This window comes from Neofelis nebulosa, chromosome 17, assembly GCF_028018385.1.
Source record: "Neofelis nebulosa isolate mNeoNeb1 chromosome 17, mNeoNeb1.pri, whole genome shotgun sequence".
In the NCBI taxonomy this organism is placed as follows: domain Eukaryota; kingdom Metazoa; phylum Chordata; class Mammalia; order Carnivora; family Felidae; genus Neofelis; species Neofelis nebulosa.
The window spans coordinates 42,818,409-42,831,346 of NC_080798.1; the positions used below are offsets into that span (position 1 = coordinate 42,818,409).

The window sequence follows — 12,938 nt, forward strand, 5'->3', positions numbered from 1 at the left end:
TTTTTAATATGGTGAAACACTCTAGTCATGTCCAAATCATATACTCTGCTTTTCAAATGTAAGAAGAGCCTGGGGACCTTAGGGGGTTTGGCTCATTCATCAGATACAAATTCCCTTTCAGAAACTTTGGTATTTTTTTAAAGTAACAATATACTTACTAATTTTTTTGCAATTGTGAAGCACAAAAGTGGCAGCTTTGTTTAGTTCCTCACTCTGTGATTCAGTTAAGGCTTGTATCATGAGTGGAAGCCCATTGTTTTTAAAAAGGTCATACTGATTTTCCTCTGGAAAATATATCAAAAATGAGAGTAGAAGATAGTAAATCCTAAGCAAGAGACAGCAAAGCAAGGAGAATGGAAAAGTGGAGCAGGGAGCAAAGAGGAGAGAAGAGATTGCAAGGAGAGAGAGCGAGGAATGTAGAAAGGGTTGGAAAAGAGGAAAATGGACAGAGAGAGAGCAGGAGAAGATTGGAAAGAGGGAGGAAAATGGAAGAGGAGAAAAAAGAGAGTGATAAGTAGAGAAAGAAAGATAGGACTTTCAAACGTTTTCAGTAAGCGAGAACAGGATTGGATCTGTGCAGCAGTGTACGAGTGGATTGAAAAATGGAGATACGAGAGAGGGAACACAAGGAGAAATCTATTCCAATAACATTGGTGAAAGATGTTGAGGGGCTGAGGGCCTAAATTGGAACTGGGCAGAAAGGGATAAGGAAGAGTATGGATGAAGAAGGATGAAGAGCAAAATGACTAGTTTGGGGCCTGAATGACTTGGAGAAAGGCAGTACTTTTAAGCCTTTCACATGAAAATGAGGGAAAAAAACAAAAGTGGATTTCCACTCCACTGTTCTAATAAGCACACTGAATAAATTTAATACTTACCACAATCCTCTGTGCAATGACCAAGAGTAAGTATGATGCTAAATTTTTCTCCTGAATCCAGACTTTCATGAAGCAGTAATGTCAAAAGTTTTGAAACAATCTGATACTTGGATAGTATTACTCCAAAAGTAGCTATTAGTATAAAATAGAGGGAAAAAAGTATAAACTTCAAACTCATAACTATATATATATATACACTATATGTCAGATCTTATCCTGGGAGAATGATCTCATAACTATATAATATCTAACATTCATATCTCATATAATATCTAATATGTATGTGTATGTGTATATAAATCAATACATTGTAATAATATGGTGATTTACATAGTCCTCATTAATCCCACTTCCCAAGATAGGGACAGTTTACTAAAGCCTATTTTATGAAGAATGGTTTCTTCTCAATTATCCTGCATAATGCTGTGAGTATGAAGTAATAATACTACCTCCCTAAAAGCTGAATATGCTTACTCTCACCTTATATACCTGTTCTTATCTAGATGCACTATAGACCTTCCTATGTAACTAACTCCTGCCTGTAACTGAAATACATTATTAACTGCCATGGTTCTAATATTAACGACACAGTGAAGCATCCCTGAAGCTGTCACAGTGAGATATAACAAAATTCAAGAAGCTGCCATTTTGTTATATTTCTCCTAACAGCATTTTTAACAGAGTTCACCCAGTGTCTAACAATATTGATATCAATAGTAAGGTTGTAAATTCTTCAAGGTACTAGATCTTAATCATTTTTGTGTCTCTAGAGCTCACTAAGAGCCCAGCACATAGCAGGCCCTTAAAAACTGATTTTTGGGAATGCAAGCTGGTGCAGCCACTCTGGAAAACAGTATGGAGGTTCCTCAAAAAAACTAAAAATAGAACTACCCTATGACCCAGCAATTGCACTACTAGGCATTTATCCAAGGGATACAGGTGTGCTGTTTCAAAGGGACACATGCACTCCCATGTTTACAGCAGCACTATCAACAATAGCCAAAGTATGGGAAGAGCCCAAATGTCCATCGATGGATGAATGGATAAAGAAGATGTGGTATATATGTACAATGGGGTATTACTTGGTAATCAAAAAGAATGAAATGTTGCCATTTGCAACTACGTGGATGGAACTGGAGGGCATTATGCTAAGTGAAATTAGTCAGAGAAAGACAAAAATCATATGATTGAACTCACATGAGGACTTTAAGAGACAAAACAGATGAACATAAGGGAAGGGAAACAAAAACAATATAAAAACAGGGAGGGGGACAAAACAGAAGAGACTCATAAATATGGAGAACAAACTGAGGGTTACTGGAGGGGTTGTGGGAGGGGAATGGGCTAAATGGGTAAGGGGCATTAAGGAATCTACTCCTGAAATCATTGTGGCACTGTATGCTAATTTGGATGTATATTTAAAAAAATAAAAAATAAAACAAGTCAAAATAAAAAAATAATAACTGATTTTTAAAAAATCACCTACTTATTTTTCAGTTTTTTGTGAATGTTAAAAGCATTGGTTATTACAGAGATTTACAGACTATCATTCCTCAGTGTCTGTACATGTGAGAAGCAGCCATGGGTTCAAGTCTGAGGCTGCCACACACTAGTTGTGGTTGGGTAAGTCAGACCTCATACTTATTAGAAAGAGGCATAACTTAATTCTTTATATAATTTTTTAAAATCTATAAATTGGGTTTTCCATTCCTTATGTTTCCCAAATGTCCATTTCTAACTTAAAGTTTTTAACTTAATATTGCTCTTTTGTGTTGAAACAAAGGTTTAGAAATAACAGAATCTTATCTTGATTCTATCATTAGACAAAGTCAGAAGTCCTAGTTTTGAACCCTTAGGGAAGTCATAACCTTCATGGGAAAACAAGGAGTTGGAGATTCCTTCCACATGTGAGAAACTGGAAGTCCAAACCATGTTTGTGTTCCATCTACTATTTCAACACCTACCATGTTGAATTCAAACAAAACGCAATTATATAAAAATTACTAAGCATGTTTACTCACGATTATCAGCAATACACGCATCCACTGTCTTTGTCACCACCACTGCAAGCTTAGCACTGGAAACAGTCTTGTGTGAATCAGATTCCAGTTGCACAAGAACTTGAGACAATACATCCAGTCCACCCACAGATATAAAGTATTTCTGAACAAATGCTTAAGGAATAAAGTAGCAAGACTATTAATATCGCAAACAAGTGTATGGTTCCATTCAATTATTTTGCACTAAATATGACATTAACTTGACTTTTTCAAGTACTAAAAATCCCAAAATTAAAGAATGAAAAAATCTAATCTTTACCTTTAATCATAAAATAGGTCATTTACTTAAGTAAGAAATGCACTTTCACATGGAACAACTACACACACAGTACAGTGCTTCTCATGTGTTAGATATCTTTCTTATTTAGCAAGAACTGGTATGTCTTGCAATAATGGCATTAGTAAACTCAAGTCCTTCAATAGAGCTATGAAGAATAGATTAATTCATTTAGTGTGATATTGCAATTAGCAAGCTGCCTATTTTCTGAATTCCAACTTAACTCATTCCTTAGATTGCTTGAATCTACAAAGGACAAAGTAATTTAACTATTTCAAAAGAACACATATTTTATCCATCTTATTTAAGCATAATTGTTTTAGTTCTTAGAACATAAAATTATAACATATTATTGAGAGTCATAACAACTATTCCAAGCAAAGACTCAGTGAAAAATACATTTTTTAAAAGTTGAAGTGTCTTGTTCCCCCATTGAAAATGATTCTGATGGGAAAGTATCCCATGGGTCTGTGTATTCAATAGTCTCTACAGCCCCTATCCCAGCAGTGGGCTTATAACAAATGGATACATGGATTAATGATTATAATTCTGCCACGAACCTTCTTCCCAGTATACCCTAGTAAATTGAGCCAAGATGATTTAAACAAAAAAATTACTTTTTGTATTGTTCAACAAAACACAAAGATCTTAATCTAAAAAAACATCATGTTCAGAATTTTCTACATTTGGGAAAGGAACTGTTAGGAAATGTTATCAAAGGATAAGCAAACATTTTCGATATTATGGAGACTCCAAAACAGGTTTCTTTACTGCAAAATATTTTCATTAAAAAAAAATTCTTGAAAAAAGAAGTATTTTTATTTTTATATTTATTTGTTTTATGGGGGGAGAAGGAGAGAGAATGCATGCATGAACAGGGAAGAGGCGGGGGGGAGAGGGGGGAAAGAATCCCAAAGAGGATCTACACCTGCAGCACAGACCTGACATGGGGCTCGAACCCACAAACCGTGAGATCATGACCTGAGCTGAAACCAAGAGTCAGACCCTTAACCAAATGAGTCACCCAAGTACCCCTAGGAAGTATTTTTAAATGCTTAAATGGAAATGGCACTGTATTACCATGATTTCTAGTTATGGCCCATGTAACAAAAATTTATAAACACAAGAACATCCTAGTCTACACTTGTATGCTGAATATTTCAAATTTCATCTTATGTTTCACACCAGTTTGCTGACAGTAATGAGGTTCTAAAATTATTATTCATCCAAGTTGACTCTTAGATAAAAAGGAAATGTCAAAGCATCATGGAGAGAATCCAATTTTTGGAATTGTAGAGCTAAGTTCCTTTGCATGTGAAACATGACTATTTGCTTTAAATGTGTGAATACAGAAATATACCAACAACATGTGAGAAAGTTCTAGTTGCTCCACAACCTCATCAACATTTAATATACTAGCCTTTCCCCTTTCAGCCATTGCAGTGAGTGTGTAGTGGTATCCTTTGGGTTTTAGTTTGGATTTCTCTAATAACCAATAATTCTGAACATCTTTTCAAACATTTTTTCAATGCTTATGTATAATTTAATATTCATATCTCCTTTGCTGACATATCTGACCAAATCTGGCCTCTTTTTTTTTAATCATTAGGTTGTTTTTTTGTCCTACTGATTTGTAAGAATTCTCTATATATCTTAGGTGTAAGATCTTTACCAGGCGTACATTTCACAGATATTTTCTCCCAGTCTATGGCTTTCCTTTTCAGCTTTTAATTTCAGTGAAGTCCAATTTATCATTTTCTCTTTAGTGGCTCATACTTTCTGTGTTCTAAGAAAGCTTTGTCTTCTCCCAAGTTATGAAGATTTGCTCCTATGTTTTCGTCAAGAAGTTTTGAAGTTTTAGTTCTTACATCTAGGTCTATGGTTCATTTCAGGTTCATCTTTGTATACAGTGTAAAATTAGGGTTGAGATTCATATTTTGTGCATGGATATCTACTCTTTCCAGCACCATTTGTTGAAAAGATTATCTTTTCCCACATGGAATTATTATGGCACCTTTGTAGAAAATCAACAACTATCTATGTATGGGTCTATATATGGGCTATTTTGCTGCATTGACCTAATATGTCTACACTTACATCAATGCCACACTTTCTTGATTACTGTATAATAAGTACTGAAATCAAGTTATATAAATCCCATAATTTTGACCTGTTTCAAAAAGTTTTGACTATCCTGGCCCTTTTGCATTTCCATGTAAATTTTAGAATCAGCTTGTCCACCAATTTCTACAGCAATGCCTGCTGGTATTTTGATGGGGAATGTCTTGAATCAAGAAATGAAATTCAGAAGTGACATTCTAATAATACTGAGCATTACAATCCATGAGTGTAGGGTATCTCCCATTAACCTAGGTTTTCTTTATCTCAGCAAAGTTTCATATTTTTAAGCATATAGACATTGCACGTATTTCATTAAATTTATCCCTAGTTTTTTTTGTTTGTTTGTTTGTTTTTTAAGTAGGCTTCACACCCAGCATGGAGTCCAACTTCAGGCTCTAACTCACAATGCTGAGGTCAAGCCCTGAGCTAAGATCAAGACTCAGACGCTCAACTGACTGAGCCACCTTGCTACTATTTAGAAATACAGTTGATTTCTGTATGTGACCTTGGATCCTACAACCATGCTAAAATCATTTATTCATTCCTACAACTTTATTTTCGATTCTTCAGACAATCGTGTCAGCTATTAATAAACACTGTATTTTCTTTTTCCTTTTCGATCTCTATGCGTTACTTTCCTGCCTTATTTCACTGGCTGAAATACCCAGTAAAATCTTAAAGTAATGAGAGTGGCTATCCTTTTTTTTCCAATCTTGGCAGAGTGGGGAAGGAGGAGGGGATTAAGTTTTTTACCATTAAATATGCTAGCTGTAGTGTTTTGTAGAGGCCCTTTATCACATTGAGAAGTTCTGTCTATTCCTAGTTTACCAAAAGTTTTTGTCACAAATACATACTGAACTATGTAAAAGCTTTTCTTATATCCTTTTAGATCATCATATAGTTTTTCTTTTCTGTCATCGCCTGTGAAAATGGTGAATTTTCCAATGTTGAACCAATCTTGCATTCCTAGGATAAATGCCACTTGGTCATAATACATTACCTTTTCTATATATTACTGGATTTAATATTTTTTATGTTAAAAGAATGTTTATTCATTTATTGAGAAAGACAGAGTGGTGGAAGGGCAGAGAGAGAGGGAGAGAGAGAAATCCCAAGCAGGTTCTGCACTGCCAGTAAAGAGCATGATGCAGGACTTGACCTCACAAACCGTGAGATCACGATCTGAGCCAAAATCAAGAGGATGCTTAACCAACTGAGTTAACCAGGCACCCCAATGTTTTTTTAATTTTAATTTACTTAAAAAATTATTCATTTATTAAATTTACATCCAAGTTAGTTAGCAGATAGTGCAAAAGTGATTTCAGGAGTAGATTCCTTTTTTTTTTTTTTTTAATTTATTTTTGGGACAGAGAGAGACAGAGCATGAACGGGGGAGGGGCAGAGAGAGAGGGAGACACAGAATCGGAAACAGGCTCCAGGCTCCGAGCCATCAGCCCAGAGCCTGACGCGGGGCTCGAACTCACAGACCGCGAGATCGTGACCTGGCTGAAGTCGGACGCTTAACCGACTGCGCCACCCAGGCGCCCCAGGAGTAGATTCCTTAATGCCCCTTACCCATTTGGCCCATCTCCCCCTCCCACAACCCCTCCGGTAACCCTGTTTGTTCTCCATATTTAAGAGTCACTTAGGCTTCATCCCCCCTCCCTGTTTTTATATTATTTTTGCTTCCCTTCCCCTATGTTCATCGGTTTTGTACCTTAAATTCCTCATATGAGTGAAGTCATATGATATTTGTCTTTCTCTGACTAATTTCGCTTAGCATAATACCCTCTAGTTCCATCCACGTAGGTGCAAATGGCAAGATTTCATTCATTTTGATTGCTGAGTAATACTCCATTGTATATATATACCACATCTTCTTTATCCATGTGTCCATCGATGGACATTTGAGCTCTTTCCATACTTTGGCTATTGTTGATAATGCTGCTATCAACATTGGGGTGCATATGCTCCTTCGAGAGAGCATACCTGTGTCCCTTGGATAAATACCTAGTAGTGCAATTCCTGCGTCATAGGGTAGTTCTATTCTTAATTTTTTGAGAGACCTCCATACCATTTTCCAGAGTGGCTGCACCAGTTTGCATTCCCAACAGCTGTGCAAAAGAGATCCTCTCTCTCTGCATCCTTCCCAATATCTGTGGTTGCCTGAGTTGTTAATGTTAGCCATTCTGACAGGTGTGAGGTGGTATCTCATTGTGGTTTTGATTTGTATCTCCCTGATGATGAATGATGTTGAGCATTTTTTCATGTGTCAGTTGGCCATCTGGATGTCTTCTTTGGAGAAGTGTCTATTCATGTCTTTTGTCCATTTCTTCACTGGATTATTTGTTTTTTGGGTGTTGAGTTTGGTAAGTTCTTTATAGATATTGGACACTAACCCTTTATCTGATATGTCGTTTGCAAATATCTTCTCCCATTTCTGTTGGTTGCCTTTTAGTTTTGCTGATTGTTCCCTTCACTGTGCAGAAGCTTGTTATTTTGATGAGGTCCCAATAGTTCATTTTTGCTTTTGTTTCCCTTACCTCTGGAGACATGTTGAGTAAGAAGTTGCTGCGGCCAAGATCAAAGAGGTTTTGCCTGCTTTCTCCTCAAGGATTTTAATGGCTTCCTGTCTTTCATTTAGATCTTCCATCCATTTTCAGTTTATTTTTGTGTGTGGTATAACAAAGTGGTCCAGGTTCATTTTTCTGCATGTTGCTCTCCAGTTTTCTCAGCACCACTTGCTGAAGAGACTGTTTTTATTCCACTGGATATTCTTTCCTGCTTTGTCAAAGATCAGTTGGCCATACGTTTGTGGGTCCATTTCTGGGTACTCTATTCTGTTCCATTGATCTGAGTGTCTGTTTTTATGCCAGTACCATACTGACTTGATGATTACAGCTTCGTAATATAGCTTGAAGTCCGTAAAAAAAAATTTTTTTTAATTAAGCTCTGTGCCCATCATGGGGTTTGAACTCATGACCCCAAGATCAAGAGTCACATGCTCTACCAACGGAGCCAGCCAGGCACCACTGATTTGTTAATATTTTCTTAAGGATGTTTGCATCTATGTTCATATATAGTCTTCTTGTAATGTCTTTTTCTTTTTTAAAAAAAACGTTTGTTTATTGGGGTGTCTGGATGGCTCAGTTGGTTAAGCGTATGACTTCAGCTCAGGTCATGATCTCACGATTCATGGGTTTGAGCCCCGTGTCAGGCTCTGTGCTGACAGCTCAGGGCCTGGAGCCTGCTTCAGATTTCGTGCCTCCCTCCTCTCTCTGCCCCTCCCCCACTTGCTTTCTCTTAGTCTCTCAAAAATAAACATGTAAAAAAAATGTTTTTTTAATATTTATTTATTTTGAGAGAGATAAAGTGCGCAAATGGGAAAGGGCAGAGAGAGGGGGAGAGAGAATCCCAAGCAGTCTCCTCGCTGTCAGCACAGAGCCTGACATGGAGCTTGATCCCATGAACTATGAGATCATGACCTGAGCCAAAAACAAAAGTCGGACGCTTAACTGAATGAGCCACCCAGGCACCCCTCTTGTAATGTCTTTTTCAAGCTCTAGTGTGGGAATAATTCTGGCCTTTTAAAATGTGTTGGGAGGCATATCTTGTACTTCCATTTCCTGGCAATTAATGTAGATTTTTTTTTCTCTAAATGTTTGGTATAATTCGCCAGTGAAGCCATCAGGGCCTGGAAATTCCTGTTTTAGGTTTTAAACTACATATTCAACTTCTTTAATACATATAATAATATTCAAATCATCTATTCTTTTTCATTTTAGAGAGAGAGTGCATGCACATGAGCAGGGAAGAGGGGCAGAGACAGAATCTTAAGCAGGCTCCCAGGTTCAGCAGAGAGCCCAACACAGGGCTCAAACTCCAGACCCTGAGATCATGACCCGAGCCAAAATTAAGAGACAGACACTCAACTGACTGAGCCGCCCAGGTGCCCCTGGAAGGTATCTATTTCTTCTGAGTTGGTGTTTTTCAAAGAATTTGTCTAGTTCCTGTTGGTTGTCAAATTTAGTAGCATAAAGTTGTTTCTATTATTCCTTTATTATCCTAGTATCTGTTAAGATCTAGAGTGATGTCACTTCTTATTCATGATATTAGTAATTTGGGCCTTCTTTTTTAATTTTGTGGTTAGTCGGGCTAAAGGATCCGTTTATTGATCTTTTTAAAGAATCAGCTTCTGGCTTCACTGATTTTCCCCTGCTGTGTTATTTTTCTATTTCATTGGTTTCTGATATTCTCTTTATTATTTCCTTCTTTGAGTTAAACTTGGTTTATTTTCTAGTTTCTTAGGTGGAAACAAATATAAATTGATTTGAGACCTTTCTTCTTTCCTTATGCAAACTATAGTGCGAAAAATTTCCTTCCAAACACTGCTTTTGCAGCAACCCAGTTTTTTTTTTAAGTTTATTTATTTATTTTTGAGACAGAGAGAGAGAAGATGCACGAGCATGAGTGGGGGAGAAGCAGAGACAGAGGGAGAGAATCCCAAGGAAGATCCATACTAGTGGGGATCAAATTCATGAACCATAAGATCATGACCTAAGCTGAAATCAAGAGTTGGCACTTAACCGACTCAGCCACCCAGGTGCCCCACAGCAACCCAGTTTTTTTATGTTGTGTTTTCATTATCATTCAGTTAAAAACATTTCTAATTTCTTTATCATTTATTTTTTCTACTCATGGTTTTGTGGTTATTCTTGTTTTTGGTCTTTGTTTTAGCATGGACTTGTTTAATTTTCAGATATTTGGGACTTTTCTAGATGTTTTATTTGTATTCATTTATAATTTAATTCTATTTAGTCAGAGAACACCCTCTGTCGGGTTTTAGTTTTGCTGTCTAGTTGTTCTGTTTTATGAGGCTATCTGGGGAGATTCAAAACTATGCTGCTACCTCCAGTTTCCCAATCATCTTCCTAACAATGTCTCCTTTCAAGATTTTCCCATCTGCAGTAGTCTAAATGCATTCAAAATGACCCAACTTACTATAATAAAATTATTCCATTAATTCAATAATTAACTCAATAGTTTCTGTTATGCTTTGAAATATGTTTCTTCAAGTGTAACTAGACATTAATGAATACTTACTGTTATTTGCAAGAGTAAGCCCAATAAATGAGCAAACAGGGCGAATTATCTCAGGTGTGATGCAATTTATTAGCCAGTCATTAGCATATGGAAAAAGTGAACAGCAAAGCATCTGATTTTCATCTGAAAGAAGACAAAGTCACTTGTGTTTTAATATATTTGGAAAACATCAGTTCATTTGTTTTTATTTTATTTTAATATTTAAATATTTGAGATAATTACCATTTTGAGGATTGTTGACACAGACACATAAAGTACTACACACTGAAGACCATAACTGATAACTCTGGAAAACATTTTTATCTGACAAATTCAACTCATATTTTGAAAGAACTGTCCTATTTGGTTAAAAAAAAAAGAAGCAAATTAATACAAATGAGCTAAAGTCTTAAGTAGTGAATAATAACAAGAAATTTATATTTGCTTACCTGAACAACTGTGTCAGAACTGTAATACAACCTGTTTCTCTCACAAGTGTCTGTCCAGTCCCTTAAAAAAACAGCCATATTAGCACACAAATATGACTTTTGCTTATAAATAATTTTGTAGAGGGGTGCCTGGGTGGCTTAGTCGGTTAAGCGTCCGACTTTGGCTCAGGTCATGATCTCATGGTCCATGAGTTCGAGCCTCGCGTCGGGCTCTGTGCTGACAGCTCAGAGCCTGGAGCCTGTTTCGGATTCTGTGTCTCCCTCTCTCTCTGACCCTCCCCTGTTCATGCTCTGTCTCTGTCTCAAAAATAAATAAACGTTAAAAAAAATAATAAAAAAAAAATTTTTGTAGAAATGAAAAACATTTAAGTAATATTTCTAATAAATAACTTTTAATCACTTTAAAGTAGTACTAAGTATAACAGAGAATTACAGTAGATAAAAATCTGTAATCACAATTATTATGGAAAATACATTACCTATGCTTATAGAATGACAGCATTCAAATTTCCTCCAAAAATGAAACAAAATTTTAGCCACAAGCTACATGAAATTTTAGGCCATAGTTGGCTGATATAGTAAACACTAACTAAATGGCTAATTCAGTGGAAAATCAATCAAACTAATCATCAAATGTCTCTCTTTTGCTTTTAAAGCTGTTCTTTTTTTAATGTTATTTAAGTAACACAAATCACTTTACTATTTATTAAAATTAATAAATATCAAACAACATATGCTATTCTCTTTTCTTTAAAGCTAGTAGTTCTCAGGGGCACCTGGGTGGTTCAGGCCGTTGAGTGTCTGACTTTGGCTCAGGTCATGATTTCTCAGTCAGTGAGTTCGGGCCCCGTGTCGGGCTCTGTGCTGACAGCTCAGAGCCCAGAGCCTGCTTTGGATTTTGTCTTCCTCTCTCTCTGCCCTTCCCCTGCTCATACTCTGTTCTTTCTGTCTCTTAAAAATAAATAAACGTTAAAAAAATTAAAAATAAATAAATAAATAAAGCTAGTAGTTCTCAGAAGTGAGATTTTTTAAAAGATACTGATATAAAAGGAACAACTATTTCAATTTATTATTTTTAAATGTTTCTGCAACATACAAGAATGTACTTACTATTATTTGAAACCAGCACCAATATGACATAGACAGACATTCTTTTCAAATTTGTGTTTGAATCATTATTAGATAAGAACCAAGTTAAGTCTTCAAACAATTCTGAAGTGCACAAAGTCTGCTGACAATAAACTGAAAAATAAAAAAAATGTAATTTCAATTTCTATGCATTAGCACAAGTTTTAAAATATGCTAAACAAAATACAAAGTTGCCGACTGGGTGGCTCAGTCGGTTGAGCGTCTGACTTCAGCTCAGGTCGTGATCTCACAGCTCATGGGTTTGAGCCCTGTGTCGGGCTCTGTGCTGAGAGCTCAGAGCCTGGAGCCTGCTTCAGATTCTGTGTCTCCCTCTCTCTCCTCCCCTAACCCACTCACATTCTGTCTCTGTCTCTCGCAAAAATAAATAAATCATTTAAAAAAAATTTTTTAAAAAGCAATATCTTAATCAGAAGTATACTTGATTGAGGTGCTACAACATGTGCACAATCCCTTAGAATTTCTAATAAAAACCTAACTAAAAAAAAATTAAAACATAAAAATTTAAGATGAGTAAGAAACAAAACATAGCAAGAGAAAACTTTTAGAAAACTCATAAACCTGCTTTAGAAAATAGAGACAAGATACTTGTGCTATTAAGGACTTTCTAAAAATAAAAATATCTTTCCAAAAAGCAAACATGATACCTGACAGTAGGTGTGTGTATATGTGTGTGTGTGTGTGTGTGTGTTATAATAATGCAATACAAAATTTTCAAAAAATAATTTGAGGGGTGCCTGGGTGGCTCAGTCAGTTAAGCATCCGACTTTGGCTCAGGTCATGAACTCATGGTTCGTGGGTTTGAGTCCCGCGTTGGGCTCTGTGCTGACAGTGTGGTGCCTGGAGCCTGCCTCAGATTCTGAGTCTCCCTCTCTCTCTTTCCTCCCCCGCTCATGCTCTCTCTCTCTCAAAAATAAATAAACAT

At 36.3% G+C, this 12,938-nt stretch overlaps 1 protein-coding gene across 6 annotated transcripts in view; it reads right to left on the minus strand.

Moving 5' to 3' along the window:
- The window catches only part of TERB1 (telomere repeat binding bouquet formation protein 1), a 46,807-nt gene that overhangs the window by 18,492 nt on the left and 15,377 nt on the right, over positions 1-12,938 (minus strand). For all 6 annotated transcript variants that reach the window (XM_058707210.1, XM_058707214.1, XM_058707209.1 and 3 more), the window contains 7 exons: positions 11,978-12,109; positions 10,868-10,928; positions 10,662-10,777; positions 10,440-10,562; positions 2,900-3,052; positions 879-1,010; positions 159-284 (listed from right to left, as the gene is read on the minus strand). In XM_058707210.1, the coding sequence (XP_058563193.1) occupies positions 159-284; positions 879-1,010; positions 2,900-3,052; positions 10,440-10,562; positions 10,662-10,777; positions 10,868-10,928; positions 11,978-12,109 (843 nt within the window). The remainder of the gene's footprint in view (positions 1-158; positions 285-878; positions 1,011-2,899; positions 3,053-10,439; positions 10,563-10,661; positions 10,778-10,867; positions 10,929-11,977; positions 12,110-12,938) is intronic.